The sequence below is a fragment of the Narcine bancroftii genome, chromosome 11 (genome assembly GCF_036971445.1).
Source record: "Narcine bancroftii isolate sNarBan1 chromosome 11, sNarBan1.hap1, whole genome shotgun sequence".
Lineage (NCBI taxonomy): Eukaryota > Metazoa > Chordata > Chondrichthyes > Torpediniformes > Narcinidae > Narcine > Narcine bancroftii.
Window position 1 is genome coordinate 82639573 of NC_091479.1, and position 18949 is coordinate 82658521.

Below are 18949 nucleotides of genomic sequence, written 5' to 3' on the forward strand. Positions count from 1 at the left end.
TGCATGATCCACGATTTTACCTTCAGTATCAAATGCTTGGCTAGTTTGAGAGACGAAATGCAAATTTCTTCTTGCAACTCATTACTTGTATTTGAATTTGATGCTTAAAGATGTGGAATTACTTTGGTGCATTGTACATTTTAAAAAATTTAAAGAAAAAAAGCTTGAGCACATTTCCCCTAGTATCAAATATTTTACTTCAGTTCAGAAATAATAATCCAGATTTCACTCTTACAATTAGCAAAGTTGGATTAAATCATTTATAACAGCTAAACTCTGCAGAACATTGTGAATGAGCTAACTAATCACAGACCCGGCTACATTTACAAGATAAACCTGTAAGTATATGTACTGAGAAAAATTAGCTTAAGTATCAACAGCTTGATATGCCTGTTCTACTAATTTCTGGCATTTTGTAATTGTTACTTGTGTAAGTGTTTTAAAAAGGTTAAAGGAAAAATTGAAACTCAAACAACTGAAATTAGTAGGCACCATTGAAGAGAAAATGCATGTAATTTTGGATGTGTATTCTTTAAAACTATTGAGTTAAATTGATTCTGGCTTTTATTTTACAGCATCCTGGTGATGTAAGGGCAGACTGTGATGCCCAGAGAGCAAGTCTACAGTACTTTCTATATTCAGCCTCTTAACCCTTTGGACTCTGGCCATTTTAAAAACTTCTTATCATATATACTCTGGGCTGGGTCCATGGGTAAACCTTTGCAGTATTATAGTCCATGGTTGGGTATGAAAACCGGGGCATGGAGTTCAAATGGTTAAGTAAGTACATGTATATGAAGTTACTCTGAGAATAGAGAAACAAAGTTTAAGCTGACGATTTGAGTATTTTCATTTTTTGATGTTTGTAGCAGAAAATGGAAGATGCTTTCCAACATCCTCCCTGACAATTTGACATTGTTTAAATCACATCTCTAACAGGTACCATCTCAGATTTTATTTTAATGTGCTCAACATTTCATTTCACCTGGTTGAACATTTGATCCATAGATACTTCCCATACATCACACATTTGAACAAAATAAATTCCACCACGCACAGAGACTTTGTACCATCCTGAACAAGTTTCCAGCACTTTTCCATGAAGACACCCAACAAGCATCCTTCACACCTGCAACTCATGCACTCTGCATAGAATTTGCGTGATCGATTGACATCTCTACTTGATATTATCCTCATTTATGATCAAAATTAAATGAACAGTGCTAAATTAGCAGTCCACATAGAATTTAAATTCAAACTGAGCCAAAAACTGTAAATCTCGTCTATATCAAGACTGACCTGAGATCTGATTTGCTGAATACCTACTTACAGTATAAGCTTTATATTTGAGGTATTTGCTCTAAGCAGCACTGGCAACTTACCTATACATAAATTCAAATCAGGAATAGTTACACCATTTATGTACAAATGCAAAGAAATTTGCACAAGTAGCTATGACTACACACACAGAAATCCAGATTCTGCCAGCTTGTCTGGAATTTAAAACACAAGTCTCCATAGATCTTGGCTCAGTCTTCGGAGGCAAAGTGCACTATTGGATATTTATCTGATGATAATTGGGATTTTTCCAAATATTTAAGTAAAACCTGACAAATATGGATTAGATAAGAAATATACGTTGAATTAAATGATGAACAGTCAAAGCATTCAAGCAACAAGTTTTAAGTTCCTGGTTGAAGTTGTGATTCTGTTTTGAGTATTCTATATATTTGTAAATAATTATAATTTGCATTTTAACATTTCCTCAGGAAACTTCAATGATTTCCATACTACCAGAAAAACTGGATTGACTTCCAATATTTCTTAAGTCCTCCCGGGACCTGCTTTCATTCATGCCTTCCTCAAATTCCATTTGGCAACTGCGTCGTTTGTACTGTTTCTCATACGAGCTTTCTTCATGCCAGCTGCGCCTGGAATCGCGGCGGTCACAGTGTTTTTCACGCCGGCGCACTGACTGGTCACAGCCCGATAACTGACCGCAGTTAAAGCCTGAGTAGGCTGTTGCACCACTGAATAGAGCAGAACTTGACAAAAACTGAGGAGACTGCCCTGCCAGTGCTTCAGTTGCCAAATACCAGGTATTAGCTAATGATGCAGTTGATGTTTCAGGTGAGATTATGTCTGAGTGCCATCCTTTGAGCCTCATTCCAGCTGTAGAGGTTGCTAAATGCTGTTGGCTACCAGAAAGGTCCAGTAAAAAGTTTGTTTTGTAATTATCCTCCATGCTTCCACTTTTGTGCAGTGGGTAGAGTAATGTTCTGGGCACTGTGGTTTGTGCGGATGGAATAGCTGTACTTTTTGGTGCTCCTTGCTCCCATATGGTTTGTGTTTGCTTTGTGTTTATGTCCATTACAGTGGGTGTAACATGTTCTGAAAGCTGCTCCACTTCAATATTAGCTGATGAACAGAAACAGAACCTGTTTGATTCACCTGCACTCGATTCTTGTCCAGGACCATAACGATCTTCTGGACAAGCAGCAATTGGTGCAGAACTCGCACCACCGCTGTTCACTGAGTATGATACAGAACTTATATCCAATGAAAATGAGCGTTTTAAGCGGTTGTTGTCTTCTAGTCTATCTACTGATAGGCTAAGTCCATTGATTTCTTGAGCCAAGAAACATTCTTCTTCTTTATTGGAAACAGTGGATTCCATAAGTGCAGATAAAGGTATAACAGGTGCAATAGGGTTCTGATCCATAGTAGTTGAGGTAGTGGAGGGTTGCTTCTCTAGTACTCCATCGAATGTGACGTAGTCGAGGGCCAATCTCTGTTCCCCTGGTCTCTCTAACTGCAGGCATTTGAACTTGCTAATCATGCCTGTTTGGAGAGGCTGTGTCTTCAACTTTTTTTCAAACTCCAGCAACTGGCCAAGAAAGTTAAAGTTTGGTGAAATGGTTGGTCTCTTCTCCTTGACAAATCTTAAAAACACAAATATAATTTATTAATGGTGCTTACAATGTACCAGAAAGTTACCATACTAAAAACTGCTTAAATTTGGTGATAAAATTTAAATTTAGACATACAGCATGGTAACAGGCCATTTCAGATCATGCCACCCAATTTACATGCCACTAATCCCCAGTACGTTTTAAACGGTGGGAGGACACCAGAGCCCCCCACCCCCCAAAAAAAAAAACCCAGTCAATCACAGAGAGAACATACAAACTCTTTACAGACAGCGCAGGACTTGAACCCCGGTCCAGACCTGATCACTGGCTCTGTAAAGGCATTGTGCTAACTGATACGCCAACCATGATCAGATCTCTGAAAATGAAAGCAATGACAATTTATATACTGTAAAAACCATCCCGCACCACTCTATAGATCATTACTAAAGGCCACAATGTGACAAGGTTAGTTTCCAACCCATTTGAGACTCACACAAATTCCATACAATATTGTGCTCAGAATCAATCATAAAGGCATGATGGCTAATATTCATTGAGAAATTAGATTGAAGAAGGTTTTCTGTTGCATTCAGTTGTGATTGCCTCATTACAGGAAGGAATTAGATGCTTTAGAGAGAATGCAGATGCAATTTACCAATATGTTGCCTGGATTGGAGAACATCTGAAGCAAGGCTTTTCTCTTTGGAGTGACTAAGGATGAGGGTGACTTAATAGAGGAATACAAGATTATGAGGGGCTTAGTTATGGTGGACAGGCATCACCTTTTTCCTGGGGTGACCATAGCAAATATCAGAAGACATTTGTTTAAGATGTCAGAGGTAATTTTAAAAAAAGTGGTGGCTGCCTGGAATGCATTGCTGGGGGTGTTTTTGGAGGCTGAAGAAAAGGGAAGTTCAAAGGATGCTAAGATAGGAACATAGATGCAAGAAATACCGAGGGTTATGAGTGTGAATTAGGGAAGGATTAAATTGTTGGGCTGATAGGCCAGTACGGTAATGTTTAAATTTTAAATTTAGATATACAGCACAGTAACAGGTCCTTTCAGCCCCCATGAGCCTTTGCCACCCAATTTCACCCCACAACATTTTTGAACAATGGGAGGAATCTGGTGCCCCTAGGAAAAGCCCATGCAAACATGGGGAGAACGTACAAACTCCTTACAGACAGTGCAGGACTCAAACCCCTGTCTCGATCACTGGTACTGTAACAGCGCAGCCCATGTTCTATGATAAATAAGATTGAGTATAGAATTCCTCTGGGGGAAAAAAAATTAAAACATTTCGACAGTGATCCATTCATGGCTGAGGAGGAGAAGAATCTCAATCTATTATTGAGTAGAACACCCAAGGACTGGGACCTTATTAGGGAGGCAGCAACAAATAACCAATGCATTTAATGAGAAATTGATGAGGTATTAAAACAAATTCTGAATATCTTATTTACAGAGGACACATTCAATGTAACAAGAATGTAGGAGGAAAACGCATCTTGTATATTGATTACTCAAGGTTCCTCACTAGTGGCGGTCCAAGAGCTCCCTGAGGTAAGAGAATAAAGGATAAAGAAGATTGTCTAAAATAAAAAGACCCCAAAAGAAGACAACCAAGAATACAAATAGAAGAAAGAGTGAAAAGGGAAAGAAAAAAGATGAGGGACAGCACGGAGGAAGAGACTCAACGCGTGGTGGAGGTGGAGAGTGTGACCCGAGGCCTAGTGGGACGTTGGCGGCGGTGGCAGTAACAATGGAGCCCTGAAGCTTCCCAAGCAAACGGGTCTTGCCCAGGAGGGAGAGACAGGATGGCCCTGATAAGGTTGGATCTTGAGGGGGCCAGGGGAAGGACACAACCGAAGAGCACTGTTGAGCATGGGAGATAAGGAGTGACATGGGAGACGACAGGAGCTGTTGGACGCAGATGGTTTGGGGACCTGAGGTCAGGGAAACTGAGCCAAGGAGAAGCGGTTGGCGACGGGAGAGTCAAGGAGCAGATGATGACACAGGCGGTGACGTGAGAGCTGTCGGGCGCTGGAGAGTCAGGGGAGCCAAGTCAAGGTGGAGTCGGTGATGACACTGGTACCAGCAGAGAGAAAGACCCTGTGGGCTGGAAGTAAAAGTTGAAGATAAGGACTTACTTGGTAAGGCTACTCCAACTGGTGGGCGTGAAGAGGTCAGGTCTGAGGGTGTTTGAAGTGTCGGGCCAAGAGTAGCATGGCCAGAGAGGATTTGGCAGGAAAATAGTGTGGCAGGACGTCCTGGAGACGGAAAGTGAGGTGGAGGAGGAGGAAGAATAAGGGAGTAAAAGAAGGACATTACAGGGAGATGAAAGACAGATAAAGGGGGCAGAGGCCCCCTTTTGCCAGAGAGTAAATGGAGACCATTAGCCAGATAAAAAGAACTTTGAAGACACTGGTGGCATAGCAGGGGGCAATCAAAAAGGCTGGCAAACTTGACAGAAAGGGTATCTGAAATCGGAGAGAATTGAAAGATTGGATAAAAGAGTGCAAAAATATATGGGGTGTTTTTTGTTTTGCTGTTGAGGTAATTTAATTGATGGTAGTTTCAGTTGTATGAGGGAGGGGGGATAAATACAGACTCTGTTTATAATGTTTGTTTTAGTCTAAGAAATTAAAATATTAAAAAGGTTCCTCACTAGCTTTGAAGGGAGAAATCAAAGGAATCAGACAACTGCTGGATTACAGGATTCTAAAAAAGTCCACGTACTCATGGTGACCTTACAACATTCCATCAATTCTGAAACACTTCTAGTTAATGGAAAATCGACAAATGTTTTCCTTGTATTTAAAAAAGGCAACAATGGACCAGTTTGTCTCATGAGGAAAATGCTGCAGTCCTGCATTAAGGACATGGCAAAAGGAAATTGGGAAGCGTAGGGTATACAAGGGAAATACTAACAAATGAGGTAAACATTAAAACTAGCATGTTCTGGACTACTGGATATTATTTCTAATATCTCCACACTATCATTTAAGATGTTAGGCAGTATTATAACATTTCCAGACAAATTTGAAGGCTTGGTCCATGCTTAACTAGCATGGATCTACCAGCAGCAATTTGTTCCACAAAACCAGGACACTTTTAAGCAACCTTATCTCAGATACTATTTCCATTTTTTCTCTTTTGTTACAAGTATGGATGCTAACTATATTTGCCCTTCTGCAGGTACATCAATGATGAGCAATTGATTGCCGTCATAAGCCTATTGGCACTTACTCTCATTTTATATCCAGTAAGGACTTGCTCTTTCTCCCTTTCTGTCACATCTGTTATAACTACCACTTTTTTATTCTCATCAATCACTGCTTTGGACATGTTCCTAATGAGAAAATAAAGAATAAATAGGGAGCCGGAGTAGTTTATAGGGTTGTTTTTAAGCCTTTCCACTACTCATTAAGATCATAACTGATCTCCCATGGTATTTTCCTGAACTGTCCTCAATTCCCTTAATGCACAAATTCATTAATCTGTATTTTGAATGAATTTTGTTCAGTGTTGCGCCTATTCATGTTAGTTTTTGACTTCTCATTAATGTATTAAAATGTATGGTGGAAAATGTGGTGACCAGCCACATCATGGTTTGGTAAAGCCCTCTACCAAAAGGTAGTGGACACAGCCCAGGACATCACAGGTAAAACCCTCCCACCATCAAGAACATCGACAGGGAACGCTGCTGTGGAGAGCAGCAACAATCATCAAGGATCTACATCACCCACCACATGGTCTGTTCTCGCTGTTACCATCAGGAAAGAGGTAGAGGTGCTGTAAAACTTGGACCATCAGGTTCAGGAACAGCTGCAACCCCAACAACAAACTCAACAAGGGACTTGGTTAATGACTCTTATACATTTTTTGCACTATCAATAAGTGGTATTTCTGCCTCGCCCACAGGAAAAAGAATCTCAGGGTTGTACGAGATGTCATGTATGCAGTCTGACAATAAATCTGAAGAATCCAGTGGTATTTGGAGACATCACAGGCTTGTTGTTTTCCTTCAGTCACAAATGTAGTAGAATATATTGGAAAGATGCTTTCAATTAATCCACCATTAAAAGCAAGGTGTAAATTCTCATTTATTAGGTTTAATTCTCTCCCTCTGCCCATAGAGACAGTTGTATAATCTATTTTAGTTTCTGGTAACTAGTTACATCTAATTAATTGGTTTTCTACAGAGCCAAATTAACTCCTCAAATGTGTCAGTTTTTAGGAAATTATTCCATAATCATCCCCTTAAGAATTTGCTGACATCCGTTCTGCAATTAGAAATGCAGGACCAGCTCTGATAATTGATAAAACCAGAGCCATGAAAAATATCTAATCCGCTGATAAAATCTCCCCATTTACTTCAATGCTTGACCTAAGCAGAGGAACTCAACACTCCTATTTGGCCTGTACACGACTCCAGTATATTAACTGTTAATGTCATGAGATACAAATCCATTCCAGTATTTGTGCAAGATGCTCATTACAAAATAAATGCCGAACAAAGTTAACATCCAGAACAAATTTGTATAGTCTTAGTGACCCTGAATATTTGGAAATGGTGCCTAAATTGCAAGACCTGCTGCTCAGAATTTGTAACAGACAACTATGTATATTAATAGAGCCATAGTGATATGTCAAAAATCCCAGGATATTTCTTTCCACTGAGCCCTATGAACATGCCTAAATTGCAAGACCTGCTGCTCGGAATTTGAAACAGACAACTACATATATTAATAGAGCCATAGTGATATGTCAAAAATCCCAGGATATTTCTTTCCACTGAACATTCCCAACTCTGGTGAAGCCCAATACAAGGACGGGTTAATGGATGAATGCACCCACTCCTCTAATTAATGATGAAAATTTCCCAACTGTAAGGTACAATATTTTTGCATTGGGACTAAATACAAAAAGTAAAACTATCCATTGTTGTCCAGTGGCATCCTAGTATCTAACAAGGTGAAAAATTGACCTTGGATGGTCTACCACAAAAGACCAAACAGATATAACGTCATCTTACTATTAGCAAAGTATCACCAATAGGGCCAGCAAATTGAAACATCTATCGTACTAAATTGAATTTAAGGAATCAGTCTCATCATCTGCTTCTTGAAAACATGCAACTAACCTTCCATAATTCTCCATTGTAACTCGCGTAATGAGAAAGTAAAAAGCCTGAAAGTCATTGCTTACATGCTGTTTCTTACCTATAAGCTTCATCTAATGACATATCCATCCTCTTCATTATATAAGCAATGGCAATGGTGGCAGAACGCGAAATCCCAGCCAAACAGTGCACCAGCACACGGCCATTTGATGCCTTTGCTTTTTCTAACAATAGAAATGAAGAAATGTTACTCACAACCCTAAAATTCTTATCGATAGGACAATTAACTTTTTACTCAATTAAAATTGCTGTTATTCACTGGGCCCCAAGTTTCTTCACCCCATCACCCAGTTGCAAGATGATGTTCAAGTTTATAAAACAAGTGTGCTGCCTCAAATTTTGTGCCTAACAGCAACATGTATTTGCTTTACCATGAGTCAGCTTTGCAAACTTCTTGTTCTAGAAAGAAAATTTGACATTGTACACGTGGATTATCTGGGGGAAAAAAAATCAGAATGCTTCTGATACCATGGTGGAGGGGTGTGGTTGGCCTAATCTCTACTATTGAGAAGAGCTGAAAATTAGCTTTGATTATCAACTTTACTGGTTGCATCAAGCAGCCTCTGAATAAGTAACACTTTTCTGTGAAACAAATGATATTCTTTAGAAAATGCACACTGCAGATTTTTTTTATATCAAATACAAAAAAAAATAAAGTTATTAACTAACCAGACAGTTAAAACATCAGGCAGGAACTTTTGCTTCATTTAGAACTAAATGATTTAAATCAACTGCATTCTTTAAATCAGTGAATTTAAATTTAGACATACAGGACGGAAACAGGCCATTTCAGCCCACAAGTCTAAGCCACCCAATTAACCTATGCTCAGACACAGGGAGAACGTACAAACTCCTTACAGACAGCATAGGATTCAAACCCCGATCCTGATCGCTGTAAATTCATTGTGCTAAGTGATACACCAACCTGAATCTGGAAATAATAACTGTAGATGTGGCAAGGATGTTTCCCTAGGGGATTCTAGGATGAGAGGGCACAACTTCAGGAAAAAAGGACACCAATTTAAAACAATGTCAAAAAAAATTATTTAGACAGAGGGTTGTGAGGCTGTGGAAGCAAGGTCATTGGGTGTATTTAAGGCAGAGATTGACAGGTTCTTGATCAGTCTGGGCATCAAGGGTTATGGGGAGAAACCAGGGAGTGAGACTGAGTGGGAGGGTGGATCAGCTCACGATTAGAATGGCAGAGCAGACTCAATGGACCAATTCAACTCCGATATCATGATATTCTATAAACCAGTGGTTTTCAAAATGCCCTACTAAATTCACAATTCACCTTAAGCAGTCCTTTACTAATCACAGAGCACTTATGGCAAAGGTATTGATTAAGGCGAACTGTGAGTTTAGGAGGGGCAGTTTGAAAACTGTTTCTTACCCCCCCCCCCACAAAAAAAATCAACACTATAAATCAACATTGCATACCCATTCTATTTCCACTTGCATATGAACCTGGAAATGTATTTGTTCAGAAATCAAATTAATTCTGCATATGTTTTGCAGATTTCACCTTGACAGAAAAATACAAAAACTCACTGAATACCTGATCTCAGTGTTTTGAAGCTGTTTCTCTCTGGTAGCATGACAAAGAATAGCAATTAACAAAAAAAAAACTATTAGCAAAATTAACTTAAATTTTTAAAAAATCAACACAAAAGTCCCTACTGACCTATAAATTCAACCGACTTGTCAAGCCAAGGCAAGATCTTCTCAGAAAAGCTGTCATTTACTGGAACTCTTAGAAAATGGCTCTCTGGGATAAAGTCAGGTTTTGGGCATGTATTACTTGCATTGAGTACGTAGGCAATATCAATCTGCTGCATTAGCTCCTATATTTGAAGGAAAATATAATGTTTGTAAAAGCTATGGAACTTTTATCAATGCCATTCAAATAGAAGTACTCGTTTAGAATCATGGAATGGAATATTCAATCCATTATGTCTGTACTTGCTGTAAAACAATTAATTCACAATTTGTGGCTCTTCATCAGTAACCTTTCACTTGTAGCATTTCAAGCACATATCCAGGTGGTAGGGTTATGACCCCTCAACACCCTCTCATTAAAAAAAAACTCCTCAATTCCACTCAAATGAGTTTTATTTTACAAAATTCCATTATAATTGTGATATACAAATTTAGTTGTGGAAGCAAGTTTCTGCATCTTCAGTTATGTAATGACATAGTTATCCAAAATAAACAGACAATGTCTGCCACATTTGCAGAGAGATGTATTTATCAACTCTAATGTATTGAATAAGATTGTTGCCCTCTTACCTTGTTCAATACATCTCGTTGGCAGCCAAGGTAAAGATGAGGAAGAATTCTAGTTGGCCCAGTGTTTGCTACAGGTAAGCATGGTTGGGAAATGCTCGTAGGCACCAGAGAGGATTTACCTTCACACAGGCCACAGAAGTTAGAAGAAAATGTTGCAAATCCACCTATCAAATAATTAGAGAAACCAAAATGTCTACAGTTATGAAAAGGAAATGCCATCTTCAAAATCATGTTCTCTTACATCCCAGTTTACAATTTAATATTATATACAACAATTGGCTTCATTCCTGGTACCTTTCATAAAACCTACAGGAGCAAATGCAAGTCAATACAAATTAAATTTTGTTAAAATTTACCCCTTTTATTCTGGAAAACAGGCTAATGTCCCCAGTCTCTGTCACCATACTCAGCATTGATCTTAATCCTCATTATCCATCAGAAATCATTCATATTAAAGTTAACTTCGATACCTATTCTTGATAGGCAACTATGTTTAGAAATTTAATTCCATTATATTCTCTCCAAAGGTGGTGAGAAATTAGGCAGGCCAACATCTGATCAGCTCATTCCATACCTTCATAACACAATGCAAGAGGTACAGGTGTGGCTATCCAGGATGTAAATGTGTGCGCGCAGTCTATGAAATAATTGGGTGCACTAGTCGGTCTGGAAAATAGCTCTACATCGTGATAAATGATCACAATTTAACTGGAAACTTCCATTAATTAAGAATTGCTTAACTGTCCATAGCACAATACTCACTACTGAAAAGCTATGTGCAGGTTAACCCTTAAGAAGCTATTCCAATATCTTTTGACAAGTTCTACATCTTACAGTACCACGGGCATCACCTTCAACACACTGAGGCGGAGGACAAAATGACAACAGTGTGTGAATGAGAAGAAGAATTAAAATGGCTGGCAACTGGGTGTTTCAGCTGATATGGGAAGGCAGAGCACAGGTGCTTAATAAAGCTGTTGCCTGATGTGTTTGGTATTACCAATGTAGAGGAGGCCACACATGCAATGCAATCACAGTATGTGCAAGACTTGTAGCACCTCTTCCTTCACTGCCTGTCCTCGGTGTCCCACCAACTTATTATTTGCTCAAGCTTGCAGCATCTGCAATTTCTTGCATGTCAACAATTTTTGTGATACTGGGGAAGCTAAGAAAATGGGATACAATATCTGGAATTGCACCAATCATAAAATAAAGTAGAAGATCAATTAGAATCCTTTTCCCTCAAGGGTGGGGGCAATAAGGGGAAACCTACTGCTGATTTTATCTTTCATTAGGATTGTTTATGTTAAATGAAATAATTTAAACAACCAAAGTATTGAGGTGCTATGCTTTTCCACAATTTTATTCATTTACTAAACAACATAATTTTAGTTTTTTTTAAATTAAACCACGGGAGGAATGATGACCTTTGCTGGACAAGAATCTTTCTTCTTGGATCACCATTTGTCAATGACATCATGACTTAAAAACAGTGCTCTCTGTGGCTATAGAGAGTAAGGGATAAATTCTCATGGCTGGAGCCCAAGGTGGAGAGACTGCTGAGCATGCACGTGCCTGTTGACATGTAGATTCGCCAGCCTCCAAGTAGAACCAAATTGGAAGGGATACGGAAACAAGAGGGATGAGAACAAGATAGAGCCATACAACATCGAATAGTACAGAACAGATTTGGCCCTTTGGTCCACAATGTCGGTGCCCATCCTGATGCCCAAATTAAACTAAAACTGTTGTTTGAACATGATACATAGCCCTCGACTCACTGCATATTCATGTCTAACTAAAAAATGCTACTATTGCATCTGTTTTCAGAACCTCTGGCAGCCTGCTCTAGACACCCACCAGTGTCCCTTAAAAAAAAAACACCCATATACAGCATCTCTTTTAACCTTTTCCTATCCCCTCACAACACATGTTCTCTTGTATGTGACATCTATACCCAGCATTCAATGGCACACATAATATTATCAACTTCTACCAAATCTCCCCTGTCTCTGATGCTCCAGATAGTTGATCCAACCTCTCCCCATAGCTCATGTCTTCTAACCCAGGCCCCATCTTGAGAAATCTCCTCTGTGCTCGTTCCAAAGTTTCTGCATCCTTCCTGTAAAGGGGCAACCAAAACTGTACACAAATCTCCAGGTGCAGTCTAACCAAAGTTTTATACAGCTGCAATGACTTGTTTACTCATATACTCAGTGCCCTGACAATGCCATACATCTTGTCTACACTCTTCTTGTGCAGCCACTTTGAAGGAGCTTAGGACCTGAAACCTCAAATTCATCTGCACATAAATACTTTTAAGGGTCCTGCCATTAAAATACCTCAGTTGTCCAGATTACCATTACTCTGTCTGAATCTGTAACTCATTTATATCCTGTTGTGTTCCTTGGCAACCTCTGTGAAAATGCATTTATCCATTTATATTTATTTTCTGTTCATGGTGAATTATGGCAATGTGGTTTATACTATAGCTGTTGGTGCATCTTGCATGTGTGTGGCTGCAGCAAGAATGTTAGTCCATACGTATATTGTTCTTGTGTACATAAACTCTCATGTCACCAATCAATATTTGTGTCAGCTGCAAACTTAACAACCCACCCAATTTTTCATCCAAGTCATTTATTTACAGGGGTCCCACAACTGATCCTGCAGACTGGTCATGGTCCTCTAACCAGAACAACACCCTTCCATCACTACTCTGAAAGCAACTTCAAATCCATTACTAGCCTCTGAATTCAATAAGCAAGCTAATTCTGAATCCAAGCTATCTATTCAATGTGGATCCCATGCATTTTCATCTTCTGGATCAGCCTACCATGAGGGACCTTTTCAAATGCCTTATTAACATCCACACCCCTTCCCTCAACAACCAACTTTGTTACCACCTCAAAAAACTAAAACGTTTGTTTAAAAAAAAAACAACCTTCCCTCCACAAAGCCATGCCCAATGACTCCGTATCAGACCAAGCCTTTCCAAATATGCACAAATCCCATCTCGAAGTATCCTCCAACAGCTGATGCGAGGATCACCAGCCATTAATTTCCTGGAGCATCCCCATTTCCCTTTTTGAAGAAGGCACAGCATTGACAACCTCCTGGTGCTCTGGGATCTTGCCGATGTTAGTAAGAATACAAAGATCTTGTCAAGGCTCCAGCCATGTCCTTATTTGCTTCTTTCTATAACTTGGGATTATATCCCATCAGAGTCTGGAGACCTATCCCTCTTTTAATGCTCTTCAATAAAAGAACTAGCACCCACTCTTGATCTTAAAATGCCCTAACACATCAATATTCTCCATTCTACTCTCAGTATTCTCCATCTCCTTCTCAGTCAATGCCCAACGCAATCTACTCATTTAGTACCTCACCCATGTCCTCAAAGCAGAATTTCTCTCCTTTATCCTTGTGATCCCATCCTTTTCCTAGTTATCCTCATTTTTAAAGTATAGATACCTTAGGATGCTCTTTAATCCAACTTGCCAGACATTTCATGGCTCCCTTCAGCCCTCAATGCCCTACTAGAGTACTTTCCTGCAATCTTTATATTCCTCAAGAGCTCGGCCTGATTTTAGCTTCCTAAACCTTATATATATATATATATATATATATATACTGTACTTCCTTTTCCTTTTTCCCCTCTCTCATCATCCAAAGTTCTGTTACCGTACCATTGCTTCTCCTTGCTGGAACTTGACAGTGCTGGATTCTGACCAGCTGTTCCTTAAACGTCTCCTATAGCCCATTTGTGGGCTTGCCTGATAAGAGCTTCTTCCAATTAGCTATCTCCTGTCTAATAATTTGTCTTTTCCTATTTTCCCCACAAGATCCAGGCTTATTCTTATTCATATCTAAGAATGGAGAATCCATGGAAGAAGTTCATAGCTCTTAAAAGAACTGCACCTAAAACAATTCATTTGCTAAAAGGATGATATACAATTGAATTTTGGTGGAATATATATTGATGGGGGAATTTTTGCTATTTTGTACAAATGTAGAATATAGGTTGTATATATTTATCTGAATTTTACTCATTGTAATGTCTAACATTTAGTTCTAATTTTGGGACTGATTTGGTCCTGGGGAGTACGTATATTTAAACAGTAGACCCCATCAAGTCCAACAAGACAGCACAGATTTCCTGTCTCTCTGGTGGGATAATCTGCTCATTGAGCCCTGCACAAGTACACCAATGAAAAACAAAGAAAGTAATGTCAGTGCATTCAAGTGATTTCTTGACAAGTTGAGTTAATTACATTGGCTTCTATAATAGCAGGGACTTTAGGAGGTCTCAACACTTAAATACAGTACAGAAATGGGTCCCTTCAGCTCAACTCATCCATGCTGACCAAGGTGCCTTAATGAGCTAGTTTATTTGGCTCTATTCCAAATCAAACGAGTCTGGTCTATTGTATAATGAATGAAGCCCCCTTCTCCTGCTTTTAACTTCATGTGCAGCAAATTAACAGCCAGATGAGTCAAAAAAAGGTAGAGATTTTTTTGGTAGCAATTTGATATGCCTGAATGACTTACTGGGACATTTCAGAGGACAATTAACAGTCAATCACATTGTCGGTTTGAGGCTACATACTGGTTTGATTGGATATGGATGGAAGACTTCCTTTCCCCATGGACATTACTGAATCAAACAAGGTTATATTTCGATATTCTGGAACTTTCATTGTAGCCCCAACGATCCTGATTTTTGCTTTCCATTTTATATTTAATTAAACAAATGTTAAATTCTTCTGGTACCATGGGGTAAAAAATTTAATTCTTAATCCAGAAAACTTACCATTCCTAGTTTGGTGAAACAACCTTCAAATAGCCACTATTCAGGCATATGTCTAATTTGACTTTGTCAAAATGGTAGCATGTTTCAGATATATTTTAGAACGACACTTCTCAATAGGAATCATTACTATGTGAGCAAAGGAGAACAAAATAACATGCAAAACAAAACTCAAATTTATGATAAATTATTTACCCTAAACCCAGAGGGACTATCTGCATGTAAAGGGTAGTTCTCCCAAAGGACACAACTTTCACTTTTGCACAATCACAGTGTAGATGTGTAGGAGGATCATCTTGACATGAGAGAATTAGTATGAAAAACTAAAAGCTGAAGAGGTAGAAGAAAGGGAGTTAGATTATGCATTATTTAATTGTGACAAAGGTATTACTCAGTTTATCTCAAAGGCCACATCAATTCCTTTTATCTATTAAAGCAAGCTTTCATACATTTCTACAAAGTAGACAACGTGCATCAAGTTTGCATTTCATAAGAAATGGAGGTTAATTTAGGCAAAATAACACTTGCCATATATTGACCATAATAAAATTCTAAAGCTGTTGTTTTCAAATCTCTTGGAAGGGAAAACACCTTTGCATGTGCAGATCACCCACTTTAAAATCCAATTAATCACAAATAATTTGTATAAGAAGTTTCAAATGAATATATTAAGAATTTGAAAGCCTTAATTGATTTCCTAATTTATTTTCAAATGATGAAAGTTACAGCCTTTACCACAATCAAAAAGTAGGGTAGAAAACTCTGATTGGAAAAGCCGTTTAATTAACTCCAGCATTCAGAAACAAAATTTATTTTATTCCTCCTGTTTGGTTAACCACTTTCACCTTTAAGTCACCCGAATTCTGTTCTGTTCCAGAAGCTTCTAGGTTTACCATTAGTCATTCAGCATATGAATATCTTTTTAAACTTTTTAGGAAAAAGTTTAGTTGCACTCCACTTTCCCCCCCACCCACCATCCCCCCAATTATCTTGGTTACTCTTTGCAAGGATTAAATCCCACAAAATTGAAAGCAAATGTGTTCAAACTGTCATCTCCCATAAATAGTTCCAGGGCTTAAGTTATTACATTAAAAAAAAACCTTTTGGTAGAGCTGGAACTTTCAAGGATGGGCATTGAAACATTTCTAATTGTAATATAACTGCTTTTCTAAAATATTTCAAGTTCCTGCAACTGTGATAAAAATTTGAACTATTGTTCAAGCAACTTTTTAAATAGGATTTTCTTAATATTTTATAAATGTAAGCACCAATACATTAAATCTAAGCTCAAAGTAAATAAATGGCCAATTTTTCTGAATTGAGATTTCAACTTTTAAAATATTATTTTTTTAAATTCTTTCCATATCCCTAATGGCTCCTAACAATCTCCTGTAATTTCACACTATTCCAACATGTCAATCTTTGATCACTACCATTTTATCTCTATTTTGACATTTTTCCCGCAAAGGCAAACTTTACTAAAAGTGGTTTCATTTACAAATCTTGATGATAAGTAACAGATTATAGGGCATGGTAGCAAAACTTTCATAAGTAAATTCACAAGGAAATAAACATCTAGAAACATTTTCTGTCCACTACACAAGTTAATGTGAATCTCCTTGACATTAAACAAAAGTTCTGTCAATTTGCAATTTATAATTTGTAGAATATACCTTGATATTAATGAGGGAATGTAGGTATTATTGGAATTTATAATTCATTGATTGCCTATGTGAAGGTGAGAGTGAAACAACAGTCCAGTGAATCCTTGAATAAAAACTTCCATTGTGCTGTTGTTCACAGGGATTCAACGTTTAGGTTGGTGTCATTGAAAGGTGATATAGTTCCACATCAGGATATGTGACTTAGAGTAGAATTAGTAGGCAGTGGCACCCATTGTTCAACTTTCAAGCTGCTATAGAAGCAGCTTTTCAAACGACTTCAGCTCACGGCTAAATGGCACACATTACAAACATGCATAGTGGAAACGATGAATGTTTATCCTGGCTACATGAGTGCTAATCAAGGAAGATTAACTTTCAAGGGCAGATACTTTCAACTAAGTCTGGAATTCAGCTTTTATCTCGCTGTAACGAGGTCAGGATTTGACTCATTCTGATACAAGCAAAACTGAGGTCATGGGGATTGTTACATAGTGCAATTCTCATAATTTATTGAGCATAATTATGATATACTTTTCAGTGTATTTGAAGAAAGAGACGAGCTGGAATTGTTCTTGCTTAATCTACCAATGATCAATAGAGATCAATTGCTTCTTTCTATACCACATATTTCTCTGCAATTCCATGTCATTTCTCCTTTGATTTCAAACAAAAGTAAATCCTACCTGCAAGGAGGAACACGTCAAATTTCTTCTCCAATTTGCTCAGAAGAACAGAAAGAAAGCAGTCGGAAGACAGCCGACTGACATCCTGCGTACATTGGTCGTAAACTACCACCTCTTGTTCAACATCAAACTCTATCTGTAATGGCAGTTCAAATACTTGATTAATATAGAAGCTAATCCTCACAACAGTCAAAACAGCGTAATACCAACATTTTCTTTTCTCTATGTGAAATTATGTCCTTGCAAAATTTAAGTTTCAAAAAGATTCAAGATTCTTTTATTGATGTAATAAAACAGAAAATGTCATATTACACAAAATGTCCTTTGTATTGTTTCAGCCCTTCCAGACTCATTATCAAATCTATATTCATCATTGTGTATATTCTTCAAGGACAGATAAACATACAAAGAACTGTGATTCTACATATTAAATACAATACTGCAGTGGATTAAACAATTTAGTAAAGAACTTGGTACATTTCTTCACTCTTTCTCCTAGTCTTGAAGTAACACATCCAAAATTGAATTTGCATTCCATTTAATAGGGCAAAATTAATTATTCAAAACTTTATTCAAAGATAAATACATACAGATATGTATGGATCTTTTGCTGGTCATGTGCAGAAGATTCCTCTGTATCTGGAACCTTAACTTCCTCATCAGCAGATCCGATCAGTGCAGATCAGCTCCTCCTCGCTGATGATCAACAAAGGGCACCCCAATGCTGTGTTCTTAGTCCCCTAGTTTAATCCTTGAGCACTCATGACTGCATAGCCAATTTGATCTACAAATTCATGGAAGTCACCCCTGTTGCTGGCCGAATTGCTGGAAATTTAATTTAATACATTTTAAATTTAGACATACAGCACAATAACAGGCCCTTCTGATCCAGGAGCCCTTGCTGCCCAATGAACCTACAACTCCAGTAAATTTTTGAAGAGTGGGAGGAAACTGGAGCAACTGGAGGAAACACGCAGACACAGGGAGAACATTAAAAACTTCTTACAGACAGTACCAAATTCAAACCTTGATCACTAGCACTGTAATAGCATTGTGCTAACCGCTATGTCAAGCGAACAGATATTGTTTTGGCACCACTCATCCAAATTCTCAACAATATTGCTCTCAACAAAACCAAGTAGCTTATTTCTTTTTAGGAAGGAGAGGCCAAGTGACCAAACATCTGTCCACATTAATGGGATGGGGGTGGAAAGGCTTAGAACCTTCAAGTTCCTGTGAGTCCACATTTCACAAGTCCTCTCCTGGAACCAGCACAGAGGCAACTGAAGAAGGCACATCAATACCTCCAGTTTTCAAGGGCCTGAGATTATTAAAGTATTTGTTAATCTGCCAAATTAACTTCTACCAGTGTGTTGTGGAAAACATTCTGATGTGTTGCTTCAGA

At 38.3% G+C, this 18949-nt stretch overlaps 1 protein-coding gene across 7 annotated transcripts in view; it reads right to left on the bottom strand.

Moving 5' to 3' along the window:
- Window positions 1-180: 180 nt before the first annotated feature.
- Window positions 181-18949, bottom strand: part of dusp16 (dual specificity phosphatase 16) — a 65770-nt gene continuing 47001 nt past the window's right edge. For 6 of the 7 annotated variants that reach the window (XM_069903745.1, XM_069903743.1, XM_069903741.1 and 3 more), the window contains 6 exons: window positions 17545-17680; window positions 10388-10551; window positions 9783-9942; window positions 9657-9686; window positions 8139-8262; window positions 181-2942 (listed from right to left, as the gene is read on the bottom strand). In XM_069903745.1, coding sequence (XP_069759846.1) covers window positions 1766-2942; window positions 8139-8262; window positions 9657-9686; window positions 9783-9942; window positions 10388-10551; window positions 17545-17680 — 1791 coding nt within the window. In that variant the 3' untranslated portion in view covers window positions 181-1765. The remainder of the gene's footprint in view (window positions 2943-8138; window positions 8263-9656; window positions 9687-9782; window positions 9943-10387; window positions 10552-17544; window positions 17681-18949) is intronic. The other variant, XM_069903746.1, reaches the window with a different exon arrangement.